This window comes from Colobus angolensis, unplaced genomic scaffold (genome assembly GCF_000951035.1).
Source record: "Colobus angolensis palliatus isolate OR3802 unplaced genomic scaffold, Cang.pa_1.0 Scaffold46, whole genome shotgun sequence".
Taxonomy (NCBI): Eukaryota; Metazoa; Chordata; class Mammalia; order Primates; family Cercopithecidae; genus Colobus; species Colobus angolensis.
In genome coordinates, this window is record NW_012118043.1 from 8,546,649 (window position 1) to 8,562,829 (window position 16,181).

General features: G+C 40.4%; 1 protein-coding gene across 5 annotated transcripts in view; it reads right to left on the reverse strand.

The window, feature by feature from the left end:
• The window catches only part of ARMC8 (armadillo repeat containing 8), a 112,925-nt gene that overhangs the window by 8,926 nt on the left and 87,818 nt on the right, over positions 1 to 16,181 (reverse strand). For all 5 annotated transcript variants that reach the window (XM_011958146.1, XM_011958144.1, XM_011958145.1 and 2 more), the window contains 3 exons: positions 14,757 to 14,852; positions 4,938 to 5,033; positions 340 to 412 (listed from right to left, as the gene is read on the reverse strand). In XM_011958146.1, the coding sequence (XP_011813536.1) occupies positions 340 to 412; positions 4,938 to 5,033; positions 14,757 to 14,852 (265 nt within the window). The remainder of the gene's footprint in view (positions 1 to 339; positions 413 to 4,937; positions 5,034 to 14,756; positions 14,853 to 16,181) is intronic.

Genomic DNA, 16,181 nt, shown 5'->3' on the forward strand with positions numbered 1-16,181 from the left:
CAAAAGGCTCGTCCTCCCACCCACTCTCTCCTCTCACCTTCTTCAAGTGCATCTCACATTCTCATCAGCTTTCTCATGGCAGGGACTGCCACTTACTTCTCACTCTCCGTCCTTGAATCTGGTATAGAGTTGGCTCAAATGGGGCACTCAGTGTTGACTGTCTGGCTGACTTGCGCTAATTCCACTGATTCTCATACCAGGGCGACTCTGGAGGGTGCTTGGGCCAGATGGTCCAAGAACAGAGCCTCTGCCCAGGATCTCAGGGGCACCTGCTAGCTTCACTGTGCAAGGACACTCTTCCCATAATTTTTTTCAAAACAAATCTCACCAATCTCTTACCTTCCTCTTCATTCCATATGAGGTTTGATATACAAAACATGGCTGCAAGCTGCAGTTTAACATGTGAATGGCCCTATTAATACAGAAAAAGAAAAAAAATCAAAATGGTGGTCATCTCATTTTAGATCTTTTTTTTGGGGACCTACCATAGGCAATTCCTATAACCAAAAAGTCTGAAGCAGGGTCGGGCGCAGTGGCTCACACCTGTAATCCCAGCACTTTGGGAGGCCAAGGCAGGCAGATCACGAGGTCAGGTGTTCAAGACGAGGATGACTAACATGGTGAAACCCTGTCTCTACTAAAAATACAAAAATTTGCCGGGTGTAATGGCGGGCACCTGTAATCTCAGCTACTCGGGAGGCTGAGGCAGGAGAATCGCTTGAACCCGGGAGGTGGAGGTTGCAGTGAGCCGAGATTGCACCACTGTACTTCAGCCTGGGTGACAGAGTGAGACTCTGGCTCAAAAAAAAAAAAAAAATCTGAAGCAGAGCCCTCAAATTCAAATAACTTGAGGGGCCATGAAGTTAACACTAATGAGTAAAAGGCTTGGGCTAAAGATAACAAGGGACAGTGGAGAATCTGGCAAATTGAGGAGTACAAGCCTTGCCAAAAGACATTCAAATTCAAATTCAAATTTTAAAAACCATCTGGCTGGACAAACAAAACAGCTCTAGGGCTATGGGTACAGTTTGCAATTTATGATTCAATCCATGCACGAAGAAACACTGTCATATGACAATTCTATGCTTTTGACTTAGGCTATATTTCCAGGTCACCAATAGCCAACATACACTGGATGGATGTGTATTTGGTATTTATCTCTTAAGCTACTGGTTATCTTATTCAAGTGGCCCAATAATTCCTTTGGGGAAGAAAGTGAATATATGGTCAGGAAGTTCTGTAACACCCAGACTTTCACACATACACAATCTATAAATGGTTTACTCCTCTGACACAACTTGCTGAAAATAAGAAGCATTATATAATACATTCAGCTTCTGGAATAATTAAATTACTCCTATATCTATAGGAGCGTCCCCCAAAACTTGATGAAATCTCTAGTTGATTTCTCAAATGTCTCTACTACCACTAATGAGCCTCCTATTCTTCTAAATACGATTCTTATTTATTTTGCTTTATGTACTAAAAGTACAACAATTTCTGGTTGCTTTGGATACAGTGCTTTCGCCTGAATGAAAAAGGACCCAATAATAAAATAACCTTTATAAATGACTGTCTTACTCATCAATAAAAAAATTTCTAGTATGTTCAAATAATTTATGCACATCTGAGGGAGTATCAATGGCAAAATATGCTCAATGGTTTTTTCAAGGCTAAGACAGACTTATCTTCTCATGTAGGACTATATTTCAACTAAGCAGAGACAAAGAAATGGATGTGGCTTCCTCTAGTAGAATTCTATGGCTAGTGATTCTTTCTTCTTCTAACTGCCAACACTTTTAAGGAGATGTCCAGTTTGGGCTCCCTTAAGACAAAACAGAATAAAACTTATCTGCTCCCAGCCTCAGACAATCAATCAATATTTGTTGAGTAAGTGAGCTTGTATATACTATAACAAATATGCATTTACTATGCATAAGTTTATTCATCATTCATTCAATATTTTTTGAGGACACAAATTACTATGAGGATAGAGAAAATTGGAGGGTGGGGGGTGGGAACTTAATTTAGGTGGAATGCACAAAACAGATCTCTTTGAAGGAGGCAACATTTAAATGGAGACTTAAAGAATAGGAAGGTGCCAGATGTGCAAAGAGCAAGGGGCTTGAAATTCTGAGGAGAAAACGTTCCTGAAAAGGTCTGAGGTTAAGAAGGAGCTGTCTGTTCAGAGAAGTAGGTATAGCCAAATTGTGCGAACTTATAGGCTACAGTAAGGACTTTGGATTTCATTCTGTGTTGAAAGGAAGCCCCTGAAAGATTTAAACAGTGGAGGGACAAGATCTGATTTACATTTTTAGAAGACCACGTGGGCTGAAGGGACTGGAGTGACAGTGAAGAAGTGTCAAGGAGGATACTGTTATTATAGTTAATCAGGCATAAGGTGCTGTGACTTGGACTGACTAGGGTGGGAGCAGTGGTGATGGAAAGGAGTAATCGGATTCAAGGTAAGTTTTGGAAGAAGGGCAGATAGGACTTGTTGATAAAATGAGTGAATGAGGGGACAGAGCTGGAGAAATCAAGATAGATTCCAAGATGCTATCAGATAGCCACATGGAGATGCTGAAAGGGCAGGAGGATACATAAGTCCAGAGTTCGGAAGAGAGGTCTAGGCTGGGAAACACATTTGGAAATTATAGCATATTGTCAGCACAGGGATGACAGTATAAGCTATGGGGGTGGATGAGATTCCTCTAAGGCAGTGGTTCTCAACTCTGTACGTAAGAACCACCCAGTGATCTTAAAAAAAAAATTCCTGATGCCCAGGCTATAACCCTAGACCTATTAAATAAGAATCTTGGGAGGCAGGAGACAAAGCAGTAATCTTTGAAAGCTCCCTACAAGGTCCTATTGTACAATGAAAGTTGTGATCTGCTGATCTCAGGAGAGCACGTGTAGGAGAGAAGAGAAGAGGGTTCAGAGATAAGTAGGGAGGTATGGTGTCATGCAAGCCAAGAGAAAAGGATATTTCCAGGAGGAGGAAAATAGTCAGCTGGGTTGAAGTCTGCTGTAAGTGGGGTAAGATGAAGAGAGAAGAGGATCCTTTGGATTTGGTATCATGGAAGTCATTGGTGACCCTAATTACAACAGTTTCAGTTGAATGATGGGGGTAGAGGTGAAATGGAGCAGGTTAAAGAAAGACTTTAGAGGTAAGGAAGGAGGCAACAGTACAGAAAAGATGCTTTTAAGAGTTTGGCTTTTAAGGCTGGGCACAGGCTCATGCCTGCAATCCCAGCACTTTGGGAGGCCAAGGCGGGTGGATCATTTGAGGTCAGGAGTTCCAGACCAGCCTGGCCAACATGGTGAAACCCCATCTCTACTAAAAATACAAAAATCAGCCAGGCAATAGTGCCACGTCTATAATCCCAGCTACTCAAGAGGCTGACGCAGGAGAATTGCTTGAACCCAGGAGGCGGAAGTTGTGGTGAGCCGAGATCGCATCACTGCACTCCAGTCTGGGTGACAGAGTGAGACCCTGTCTCAAAATAAAAAGAAGTTTGGGTTTGTCTTTGAATAACAGAAATGGGTATGCCTCGATGGGTATGAGAAGTTAAGAAAACCTTTTAAGTGATTATGGATACAATGTGGATTGATATTGGAAAGATAAGGGAATCCCTGGTTGAAGTGGTAAGGTTTTCATTCAACAAATATTTACCAAGCATATGCTAAGGGCCAGACACCATGGTGGATATACAACTGTGCACAAAGCTGACATGGTCCCTGCCCTCATAGAACTTACACTGTGGTAGAGACACCCAGTAGGCACACAAACAAATATATACATCACTAAAACTGATCTAAGTGCTCTGAAGGAAGGGAACAAAATGCAGTAATGAGTAATAATCTACAAGGGCAAGAGTCCAGTAAGAAAGTCTAAGTTCAGCTGAGACTTGAAGGGTGAAACAGAGAGAAGAAAAGTGTTCCAGGCAGAGAAACCAGTATGTGTGAAGGTCCCAACAGGAAGGAAAGAGCATGGCCTTTTTGAGAATCTGCAAGGGGCCAGTGTAGTGAACAAAGGAAGAGAGGAATAAGATAAGTTGGGGATATAAATGGGTTAGGTCATGTAGGACTTGATAGGCCATCATAAGGGCATACGAACTTTATTCAAGGTATAACAAGGAGCCACTGAAGGATTTTAGTTTATCTTAATAAAACAAAAAGCTGAGGTCATCACTAACTGTAATGGGGGAGGGAAGAGGTGAGGTCTAAAGAATGAGGGGCAGGTAAGAATCTATTCTCATGGAGAATGAGGTTGCCAGCTTCCTAGAGAATCACTGAAGGATACCAGGAGGAGCCTAGGGCCCATGTAGGGTTCTGTGCCTTTCTCTGTAGTTGTTAACTCTGACAAGGCAGGGATAGAGAAGACAGATTGGTGTGACAAGGAGAGGCTTCCTCTGTGATTAGAATTTTGTCAGGAGATGTTGCCAGAATGAAAAGTGGAGGGCTGTTTGATACCCACATTTTGGCAATAGGCAGTCTCTGGTGATGATCAGATGCAGGGTATGGCCATGGCAGTAGGTAGCAGATTGTTTAGAAGCAAACAGGTAAAGAAACTATGGTGCCAGGGGGCTAGAGGGTTCATCCACCATGCGACTGAAGCCTTGAGAGGGACGACGGGGACTGGAGAGCACTGAGAGAAAGCCAAGAGCCCCGGTCTTCACTGAGTAAGAGGGAGGCAATCAGTAGGTGACAAGGGCAGAGAGTGGAGTGGCAGGTAATAATATTACCAAGTGGTACAAGCTTCAAGGAGTTGGTGTTTTTTCTTTTTCTTCAGGATAGAAGAGAGTTCTTTGAATCTGAGGAGTCACAGAGTAGTCTATTCTTTTCCTCTTTTTAAAATCTCTGCACAATTTATTTTGAGTTAACAACCCAACAGTCCCTGCATTCTAATCCTATGGTGAAAGGGGACAAGGGCTCACCATGTAATACTTGATTTTCTGTAGGATATCATCATTGGTCATAATAAGATCTTTTGCTGTTGTCCCATCCGCTATGTTGGCTAAGATGCACAGTGTCTGGAAAAGAACAAAGGGCCAACAGTCAGGAAGGCTCTGAAGTCTCAGAGTCAAGCTGTCTCAAGAGCTTGGGCAATTTTTCACTTGAAGGTACATGGATTCTCACAGGTTCCACTCTCAATGCCCTGATTTCTCATCGGCTGACATCATTGCTAGCCAACAGTAACCACACCCAAACAAAATCTCCCTTAGGCAAAAGAGAACCCCAACACTTCGGTGGTTTCTTCGTGGGCATTAAGCCATAGCTGGGTAAAGGCAGCTATTTTGTATAGGTCATACCATCAAATCAAAGAGAAAACGTAATTTATTATTTTTCTTGAAAATCTCATTTCTAAGACAAGCTCTTGTGACAAACCACAATGTTCCTTCAACAATGCAGTCTCTTTGGTGGAAGCTCTGTAGGTGTTGCAACTCCCCTCCTAGGGAGGCCTCCCTTTCCTAGGCCTCCACCTGCTGCTTGCTCCTAAGCTCATGACCTTCTGGGTGAAGGCCTAGACCCTGTCCACCAGCTACACCAGCCATGGGCACTTAGGACCTTTTAACTTTTTTGAACCCTGTTAGGGAAGAGAAAAGGAAGAAAAATGTGTGAAGAAACTTAGTCCATGCTGGCCTAATGTGAAGACTGGAGGAAGCCTGTGCCAGCTGGCAGGACAGTACACCTTGAGGACAACCACTGCACTGGTGACTGCAGTCTTCTCAGAGGAAAAACTGTTCTTGTCTGCTGTTCCATTCTCACAGCCAGACCAGCAGGAGGCAAAGATTAAGATAATGGTGAAATGATTATGATAGGGATACCAACAGTACCAAGCTTAGCAATTCAACAAACCATTTACTGAGTACCTATTATGGGTATGCCCTCTGTAGGGCATCAGGAGGAGGCAGGAAAAAAAAAAAAAAAAACACACTCCCTGACTTGGAAGCTGTCACACAAACAATTATATTTCACTGTGATTGAAGTAAACACAGAGAATAGAGAAGGCATGAAGAAAGAGCACTTGTTGGATACTGCAAGGGTTAGGGAAAACTTCCTGGAGGAAGTGACACAGTCCTGGAGCCCAGTCAGGAATAACTCAAAGGAATGAGGATGGGATACAGATTCACATAATTTTCTCCAATTTTAAACTTTTTCTTTGCAAGACAAGTTAATTAAGCTAACTGAGGAGACTGTTTGCTTGCAGTGGCCCAAGCTCCCAAATACCCTAAAGGGTACATGGTTTTATTTCTCCTAGATTAACACACTGCTGTAACTAGATTATTAGGGAGTGAGTCCTGAGGTGTGAAACCAGAAAAGGCTGCCTTTGAGACAGAGTAAACATGAAACATAAATTGTATAGTCCAATAGCTAAGCAAGCACTGGGAAACTTTTTATTCCAGGGCAGTTAGATCATGTTGAAGAGGACTTTAGGTGCCCATGAAGTGGGACAGACATGATCTGATCTGGAGAAGATGTCAGATTTCTGGTGATCTGGTATGTAAGCACTGGTACATGGTGAATCTGTCTTAAATTTCTTGGTAGGAACAATACCCTAAGGAAATTAATAATAATGAATGTGCACTCTTTTTGGTTAGTCTCTTGTGGAAAAGATCTTATGAAGGGGCAGACATGAGCATGACAAGTGTAATTAACAGGAGTAATTAGTTTGGGGAAGAGTTGACAGTCAATGTTTTAGGAGTCCAAGTTCAAGATGACATCAGAACCAACTGAATTATAGTTGCTCTCCCCACATTCTAGCCCCACCTGAGCCTACAGGATAAGGTAATTAAATACAATGAGTGTTCTTTTTTTTTTTTTTTTGAGACAGAGTCTCACTGTGTCGCCCAGGCTGGAGTGCAGTGGCACGATCATCTTGGCTTACTGCAACCTCTGCCTCCTGGGTTAAAGCAATTCTCCCTGCCTCAGTCTCCCAAGTAGCTGGGATTACAGGTCTGTGCCACATGCCCAGCTAATTTTTGTATTTTTAGTAGAGACGGGGTTTCACCATATTGGTCTGGCTGGTCTCGAACTCCTGACCCAATGATCTGCCCACCTTGGCCTCCCAAAGTGCTGGGATTACAGGCATAAGCCACCATGCCCAGCCTACAAGTATTCTTTCTCTCTCCCTCTCCATCACTTGTCTTGACATGCAATCCAAATGTGGCAACACCAGACTCACAACACCACACTCCTTCTAGTTCTGCTCAAATTCCTTAAAGTGATTATAGAAAGCCTTAGCAAGCTTTACAACAACCCCACCTTCCAAGAGCAAGCCAGCAAAATGATATTCATCAGTGGTAGTGATCCAATCCTCACCAACCATCCTCTGCCAGGCTTTACTAAGACAAAATCAGAATGCAGAGGATGAGGCCAATCAATGGGAACACAGGTATAACCTGGCTGAGAAGTAGGAGAAGGGCAGCACATGGAAGAATCATAGCTTATTACTCTCTTGTTCTCCATCTCCCCACCATTTCTCACCAAGAAGACTCAGTCCTATGAGTTGGCCAGAGCAGCTTAAGAGGAAATAATGGAAATGATCCTAACAATGAATAAGAATTTCAATAAGGCTTCATAACCAAGGTATTCATGGGGAGAGGAGAAATGGTAAACACCTTTAGACTCACCTAGAAAACAGCTATCCCCTCTTACCCACTAAAACAGAATATAAAGGGGAATTTCAGGGAAGATCCCTCAGAATAAGACCAGGTCAGCAGGACAGGTAACGCCCCTTTTTGTAGTGTTAGAATACACCCATGCATTCCCAGGCTTCATTGAAAAGCATGAAAGAGTGAGGTACAGTTCTGTTTTGAAGCTCACAAAACTGCTCCGTAAATATTCCTATGGAGACAAGAAATCAAATCTTAAAAAAATCAATTAGGCCAGGCATGATGGCTCACGCCTATTACCCAGCACTTTAGGAGGCCAAGGCTGGTGGATCATGAGGTCAAGGGATCGACACCATCCTGGCCAATATGGTGAAATCCCATCTCTAAGAGAAACACAAAAATTTGCTGGGTGTGATGGCGCATGCCTGTAGTCCCAGCTACTCGGCAGGCTGAGGCAGGAGAATCTACTGAACCCAGGAGGCAAAGGTTGCAGTGAGCCAATATCGTGTCACTGCACTCTAGCCTGGCAGCAGAGTGAGACTCTGTATCAGAAAAAAAAAAAAAAAGAAATCAATTATTGGGCCAACTCAATCGAGTATGTGAGCTAAGGAACGGATAAAAGCTACACACACACACACACACCCCATTAATGTATGCATATTAGTGTATATACTAATATGAACAATTGGAAATCAATGAAATAGAGCACAGACTGGTAAATTACAGTCTGGGCCAAATCCAACCTGCTGTCTCTTTTGGTAATTTTTATTGGAAGACAGCCGTATCTACTTGCTTATGTATTGTCTATAGCTGCTTCCAGGCTATAACAGCATAGAGGAGTAGTTGCTAGAGACCAGAGCCTGCAAAAATTAAAAAAAAAAAAAAAAAAAAAAAAAAAAAAAATTCATCATATAAATCAGAGTTAAAAAAAAAAACACAAAAAACTATTTCAACAGATACAAAAAAAGTAATTGATTGAAAAAAAATCTATGGCTTATGTTTGGGGTTTAAAAATAAAAAAGTAAAAATAATCCAATATATATACCTTGCCTCTTACAGAAACAGTTGGCTAAACTCTGAAATAGAGAACAGGCTGGCTGCAGTGGCTCATGCCTGTAATCCCAGCACTTTGGGAGGCCAAGGCAGGTGGATCCCTTGAGGTCAGGGGTTTGAGGTCAGCCTGGTCAACCTGGTGAAACCCCATCTCTATTAAAAACACAAAAAGTTGGCCAGGCGTGGTGGTTCATGCCTGTAAGCCCAGAACTTTGGGAGGCAGAGGCAGGCAGATCACTAGGTTCGGAGTTCGAGACCAGTCTGGACAACATGGTGAAACCCCATCTCTATTAAAAATACAAAAATTAGCCGGGCGTGGTGGCAGGCACCTGTAATCCCAGCTACTCAGGAGGCTGGGGCAGGAGAACTGCTTGAACCTGGGAGGGGGAGGTTGCAGTGAGCTGAGATCGTGCCATTGCACTCCAGCCTGGGTGACAGAGACTCCATCTCAAAAAAAACAAAAAAGATAACCCGGCGTGGTGATGGATACCTGTAATTTCAGCTACTCGGGAGACTGAGGCACAAAAATAGCCTGAACCCAGGAGGTGGAGGCTGCAGTGAGCCGAGATCACACCACTGCACTCCAGCCTGGGCAGGAGAGTGAGACGCTGTCTCAAAAAAAAAATAGTAATATTAATAGGTGGGAAAATCAATGAAACCAAAAACTGATTCTTTGGCAATGAAACAAAAAACTCATTCTCTGCTAAACCTCTGGTCAGACTGAACAGGAAAAAAGGAATCACCAGCCAGGCACAGTGGCTCACATCCATAATCCCAGCACTTTGGGAGGCTAAGGTGGGCAGATCACCTGAGGTCAGGAGTTTGAGCCCAGCCTGGCCAACATGGTGAAACCCCGTATCTACTAAAAATACAAAAATTAGCTAGGCATGGTGACGCGTGCCTGTAATTCCAGCTATTTGGAAGGCAGAAGCAAGAGAAACGCTTGAACCCGGGAGGCAAAGGTTGCAGTGAGCCGAGATCGCGCCACTGCACTCCAGCCTGGGAGACAGAGCGAGACTCTGTCTCCAAGGAAAAAAACAAACAAACAAAAAAAGGAATTACCAATATAAAGAACAAGAGAGGGAATATTGCAAAGGATACTACAGACTTGAAAAAGGAATAAGAAATTATGAACTGTTTTATGTTAATAAATTTGAAAACTCAGATGAAATGAGTGAATTCCTTGAAAGCTCACGTAAGACACAGATAACCTGAATAGTCCTATTTCTATTAAAAAATTTGAATTTGTAGTTAAACACCTTTCCACAAAACGGTCATCGTATTCAGATTCCAACTGGTAGCATTCCACCAAAATTGAAGAAAAAAATAATTCTTCACAAATTATTGCAGAAAACTGAAGAGGGAACACCTCCGCCTCATTCCCCAAGGCCAGCATTATCCCAATACCAAAACCAGAAAAAGACATTATGAAAAAACTATTCATCAACACCCCTCATGAATTTAAATGTGAAACACTCCTTAACAAATTTCCGTAAACTGAATTTAACAATATATCTAAAGGATAATACATAATGACTAAATTAGGTTTATCTCAAATATATTAGTTTAACATTTGAAACCAAATCAAATGAATTCACCATATAAATCAGAGTTAAAAAAAAAAAAAAGAACTATTTCAACAGATACAAAAAAAGTAATTGATTGAAAAAAAAACTATGGCTCATGTTTGGGGTTTAAAAATAAAAAAGTAAAAATAATCCAGTATCTATTTATGATAAAAACTCAACAAACTAGAAGAGAATTTCTTTTCCTTTCTTTAGTAAAGGCAATCTATGAAAAACTTACACCTCACATATTCAATAGTGAAAGACTGAGTACTTTCCTCTAATATTGGGAACAAAACAAATATGTTCATCTTCATCTCATTACACTGGAGAAGTTCTAGCTAGACAATGAAACAAGGAAAACAAAATAGCATATATGTTGGAAAGTAAGAAATAAAGCTATTTTTATTTACAGATGTGATCATTTGTTGAAAATTTTAAGTAATCCACACAAAATAACTTAAAGCGACTTTGGCAAGAATGCAGGATACAAGACTGACACACGAAAACTGTATTAGTGTATACTAACAACGAACAACTGGAAATCAAAATTTTAAAAATAACATTTACAAAAACATCAAACTATGAAATACTTAGGAATAAACCTGACCACGAGTGCAAGACCTATACATCAAAAACTACAAAACATTGCTAAGAAGAATTAAAGAAGACCTAAATAATTGGGAAGATATAACATATTCATGAATTGGAAGACTCAATATTGTTAAGATGTCACTTCTTCCCAAATTGATTTATAAATACAACACGATTAAAATCCCAAGTGGCATTTCATTTGTAGAAATGAGAACATAATTACGAAGTACAGTAAAATTCACTCTTTTGGTAGTAATTTTATTTACCAAATGTATAGAATCTTTTTTTTTTTTTTGAGATGGGAGTCTTGCTGTGTCACCCAGGCTGGAGTGCAGTGATGTGATCTCGTCTTACTGCAACCTCTGCTTCCTAGGCTCAAGCAATTCTCCTGCCTCAGCCTCCCGAACAGCTAGGACTACAGGCACGTGACCACACCCGGCTAATTATTGTATTTTTAGTAAAGACAGGGCTTCAACATGTTGCTAGGCTGGTCCTGAATTCCTGACCTCAAGTGATCCACCCACCTCAGCCTCCCAAAGTGCTGGAATTACGGTATGAGCCACCATACCTGGTCTACCAAATGTATAGAATCTTAAAACCACCAGTATAATCAGCATTTACAGAGCAGTTCTATCACCGCCTCCCTCCCTAAATTGTCCTATGCTATCCCTTTATAGTCAAATACTGCCCCCAACCTTTAAGCCTTGAATACCTTTGATTTTTTTCTCTGTCTCTACTGTTTTCTCTTTTACAGATGGTCATATAGATGGGTTCATATAGTACCTTGCCTTTTGTATTGTATCTGGGCTCTTTCACATAGCATAACGCATTTGAGATTCATCCATGCTGTTACATATGGCAACAGTTTGTCCCTCTTTATTGTGACTGTGATATTCTGCTATGTGAATGCACCATAGTTTGTTGAGGGATGTTAACTTCTAATTTTTGGTGATACAAATAAATTGTTATGAACAGTTTTTTGTGTGTGAACTTAGGTTTTCATTTTATGTGAGTAAATGGCTGGGAATGGGATTGCTGGGTCATATGGTAAGTGTATGTTCAACTTTTTAAGAAACTGTCAAACCATTTCCAAAATGACTGTATTATTTTACATTCCCACTAGATGATCTGTATCCTTGCTAGCAACTGTATTTAGTTTTAAAAACATTTTAGCTATTCTAAAAGATGCATAGTGATATTTTATTGTGCAGTGTCTGTTCATATTGTTTGCTCAGTTTTATATTTGGTTGTTTTCTTGTTTTGAGAATTTTTCAAATATTCTGGACACAAGTCATTTGTCAGATATCTGATCCACAGATATTCCTTCCAGTGGATGGCTTGTCATTTCAGTCTCTTAACAGTGCATTTCACGACACAGAAGATTTACAGTTTGATGAAGACCAACTTACCTTTTCTTTTCTGGATGATGTTTTAAATTTCATAGCTAAGAACTCTTCGCCTAATCTCTCAAAGATTTTCTCCTGCATTTTTTTCTGTAAGTTTTATAGTTTTACCTTTTATGTTATGTCTGTCAGCAAATTTTTATCTGAAGTGTCTGGTATAGTTCAAAGTTAATTTTTTTTTTTTTGGCACTTGTACAGCACCTTTTCTTGAAAAGACCATTCTTTCTCCACCAAGTTGCCTTTGTACCTTTGTCAATAATCTGCCGGCCATATATGTGTGGGTCTCTTTCTGGACACTCTAATCTGTTCCATCGATCGACACGTGCTATCTTTTTTTGCTAAGAGCATACTGTCTTCATTACTACTGTACTTTTATAGTTAAGTCTTGAAATAAGGTATTGTGAATCCTCCAATTGTTCCTGTTTTTTCTTCCAAACTGTTTGGGTTTTTTAGTTCCTTTGCCTTTTCATAAAGTTTTAAAATCTGTATGTAAAGGCACATATTTTAGATATTTGTATCTATAGTAATATTTATAAACAATCATGCTGGGATTGTGATTGAGACTGTGTTGAATCTATAAATCAACTTGGGGAGAACTGACATTTTAGCATGGTATATCTCTCCATTTATTTGGGTCTTGAATTTCTTTCATTATCAGTGTTTTTATAGTTTTCAGTATACAGATCCTTGTGAGATTTATACATAGAATTTCATTTTTTTTTCTAAGCTACTACAAATGGTACTGTTTGATATCCCAATATCCAATTGTTCACTGCTGGTAAATAAAAATACAACTGACTTTTCTATCTTGTGACCTTGCTTAACTCATTTATTAATTCTAGGTTTTTTGGTGAGTCCATGGCATTTTCTATACAGGCGTTCACATTGTCCTTTCCAATCTGTATACATTTTATTTCTTTTTCTTGCCTTCTTGTGCTTGGTAGGAATTCCAGCACAGTGTTGAACAGGAGTGGTACAAATGGACATACTCGTCTTGTTTCCAATTTAAGGGCAGTGATACATATGTTTTACTATCTTGTCTGTGGTGACAGTTTCATAGGTGGATGCACATGTCAAAACTGATCACACTGTATACTTTAAATATGTGCAGCTTACTGTATGTTAATTGTACGTCAGTCAAAAAAATAATTTATCAGATGCTTCTGAGAAGCATTAAACTTCCAGCTAGTCAGCTGACTGTTTAGCCTTTCATACTCGCCTACTTCCAGATCATTTCCAAAATCTGTATGACAGAGTTCCTTTGTGTCCTGCAAAAACAATATTGTTGTTGGTCTTTCATTTTGCCCTAATTCAAATCTTGCCTCACCTTTCTGTCTTGCTTTGCTTTTCAAGTCACTGAAATTCTATCCAGGTAAGTTGTCTTTATATACAAAATTCATTCCTATCCTCTCAAAATACAGTGGTTTATTTTGAATGATGTATTTTCTTCATTGTTATATTTCAGTAATGGATTTCACTTCAGCTAATTTTAGTGATGCTTATGAGATTATACTCTCACTGTGTTAAATTTTTTCATCAAAACACAGTTTTAAAAAAAATTTTAAGAGATATCACGTAAAATATCTGTCTTAAAACCACTTTATCAAATCTACCATCTTTTTGCTCACAAATTCAATTGCAGCTCCTAAGACCTACAACTCTTACTTCCTGGACTGTTCTTCCAAGGCTGGCTGAATTACTTTAACTCAAGAATACAGAAAATGAGAAGCACAGCCCCTGAAGTTAGACTCTCTGGGTCCAACTCTCTACTGATGACCTTGGGCAAGTTTCTTTCAGATAGACATACATGTATGTCTACAGCTTAATGAATTTTGAAAGGCAACACAACCATGTAGCCAACACCTATGTCAAAAAACTGAAGATTACCAGTACCTCTGGTCCTGTGTTAAAATCTTAAGTTTGCAGGTGACCTTTGTTTTTAGAGCAAAATAAAATATATACATTAAAACTCCCATAGTAAATCCCAGAAAATAAAGCAAAATAATTCCCAACTGTCCTGATAAATGCACAGCTTCGTACTTTAATGCCTACCCTTAACTTGCCCTCCTGAAACTTAACAGAAGTAGGGTTATGGGATGAGGAATAAGATGCCTAAGAGAAAAGAAATGAAAGCTATCTCCAGGATAAGGAATTATTTTATCAGTGAGTTGCAGGAATTCTGAGTTCAGAGCATGGTGGCAGAAAGGGCTAGAAATAGTGATCCTGGAAAAAGGATTAATTCCAGGATGATGAAAGGTGGCTGCTCCTGTAGAAACAGGGACAGTGTGCACAGTGCCTGACACAGAGGGCAAAACTGTAGATGCTGGTCATGTTTTCCTCTATTTCAGGAAGAAGTAGTCTTAAAGAGAGTTTAAGGGATAGTGGAAGATATTTCTTCCTATTTCTAGAGCATCTCCCGTCTCAGCACTGTATCTTCTGCAGATTTGAATATTTCAGGAGACTCCTAAGAAATTCCTCTGTGCTCACATTCAGAAAATATTCCCCAAGAAAAAGCAACAACGTACCTGCTCTTTGACCTCAATGTTATGTTCCCCTTCTAGAATAAGAGTGACAGCTTGCATAATTTGCTTTCCATGAGTACTCATTATTTTATCTATATGCTGTAAAACAATGGGAAATCCATAATTATCAAAGAAACAAAGACCATAGGATGAATAGAAGGCTTCTAAAAGTTAAAACCAATATGATTCACAACTGCTTCATGCAGAACACTATAGCATACAGAACTACATGCCAAAGAACAGTGTTTATTATATTTTGAAGCTGCAGTTTGCCTTCAAATATGTCATACACACACACACACACACACACACGTATATACACATTACACATACATACATACATAAAGTTGACCTGACAGAATATGAAAGTACAATCATTGGGGGTCCTCAAACCCAAATATATTAAAGAAAAAGGAAGCAAAGACCAGGTGCAGGGGGCTCACGCCTGTAATCCCAGCACTTTGGGGGGCTGAGGTGGGCCGATCACCTGAGGTCAGGAGTTTGAGACCAGGCTGGCCAACACGGCAAAACCCCGTCTCTACTAAAAATACAAAAATTAGCTGGGCATAGTGGTACACGCCTGTAATCCCAGCTACTCGGGAGACTGAGGAAGAAGAATCACTTGAACCCAGGAGGTGGAGGTTGCAATGAGCCGGAACTGCGCCACTGCACTCCAGCTTGGGGGGAAAGAGCGAGACTCTATCTCAAAAAAAAAGAAGCATAAAAAATGGACTTGGGTAATGGGGGAAGCCAGAGACATGGAAAATACAGTGTAGATTTCCTAATACTATCTTGGAGCATAAACACATAATGACAACTTAAAAAGACAAGTGGGGCACAGAGAAGGGAACCACCCATATTTCCTCATCTACCTGAAGGCCACCTGCATTGTTTCTTGGGGGAACATTAGAGAACATCGAGAGGGACCCCACCAGCAAGGCTCAGTCTCTCCTACTCTGACACATATCCACTGCTTTCTACACTGGCATCTGCAGAGGTCAATCCTGTAAATGTGGGTAGGGAGATGGTGGTCTATGGAATGGCTCTGAGAATTCTCTAACAGGAAAGAAGCAGAGGCCCCAGAGATAAGTGATTTAGGCAGATGAGAAAATTCATCCTAGACAGCATACCAAGTAAGAAAAAAGTAACAAATCAAGGTAGGCACTGATCATGTCTTCTTCTGTTCCAGGGATTAGAGGGAGACAGAATAAGTAGTGTAGGAGTGTAGAATAGGGGGTGATATGGTGAAGCAGCTCCCAGAACACCTATGAAAGTGACAGGTCTAGACATCAACTCCTTGTTTCTTTGGAAGGGGGCAGCATTTGAATCACACTCATGGGCAGATGTTAATGAGAGCAGAGAGAGAGAGAGAGCAATGTCTTGCAATGCATATGCAGGGCTAGCTGATTTGGAAGCCTGGGTGATTTT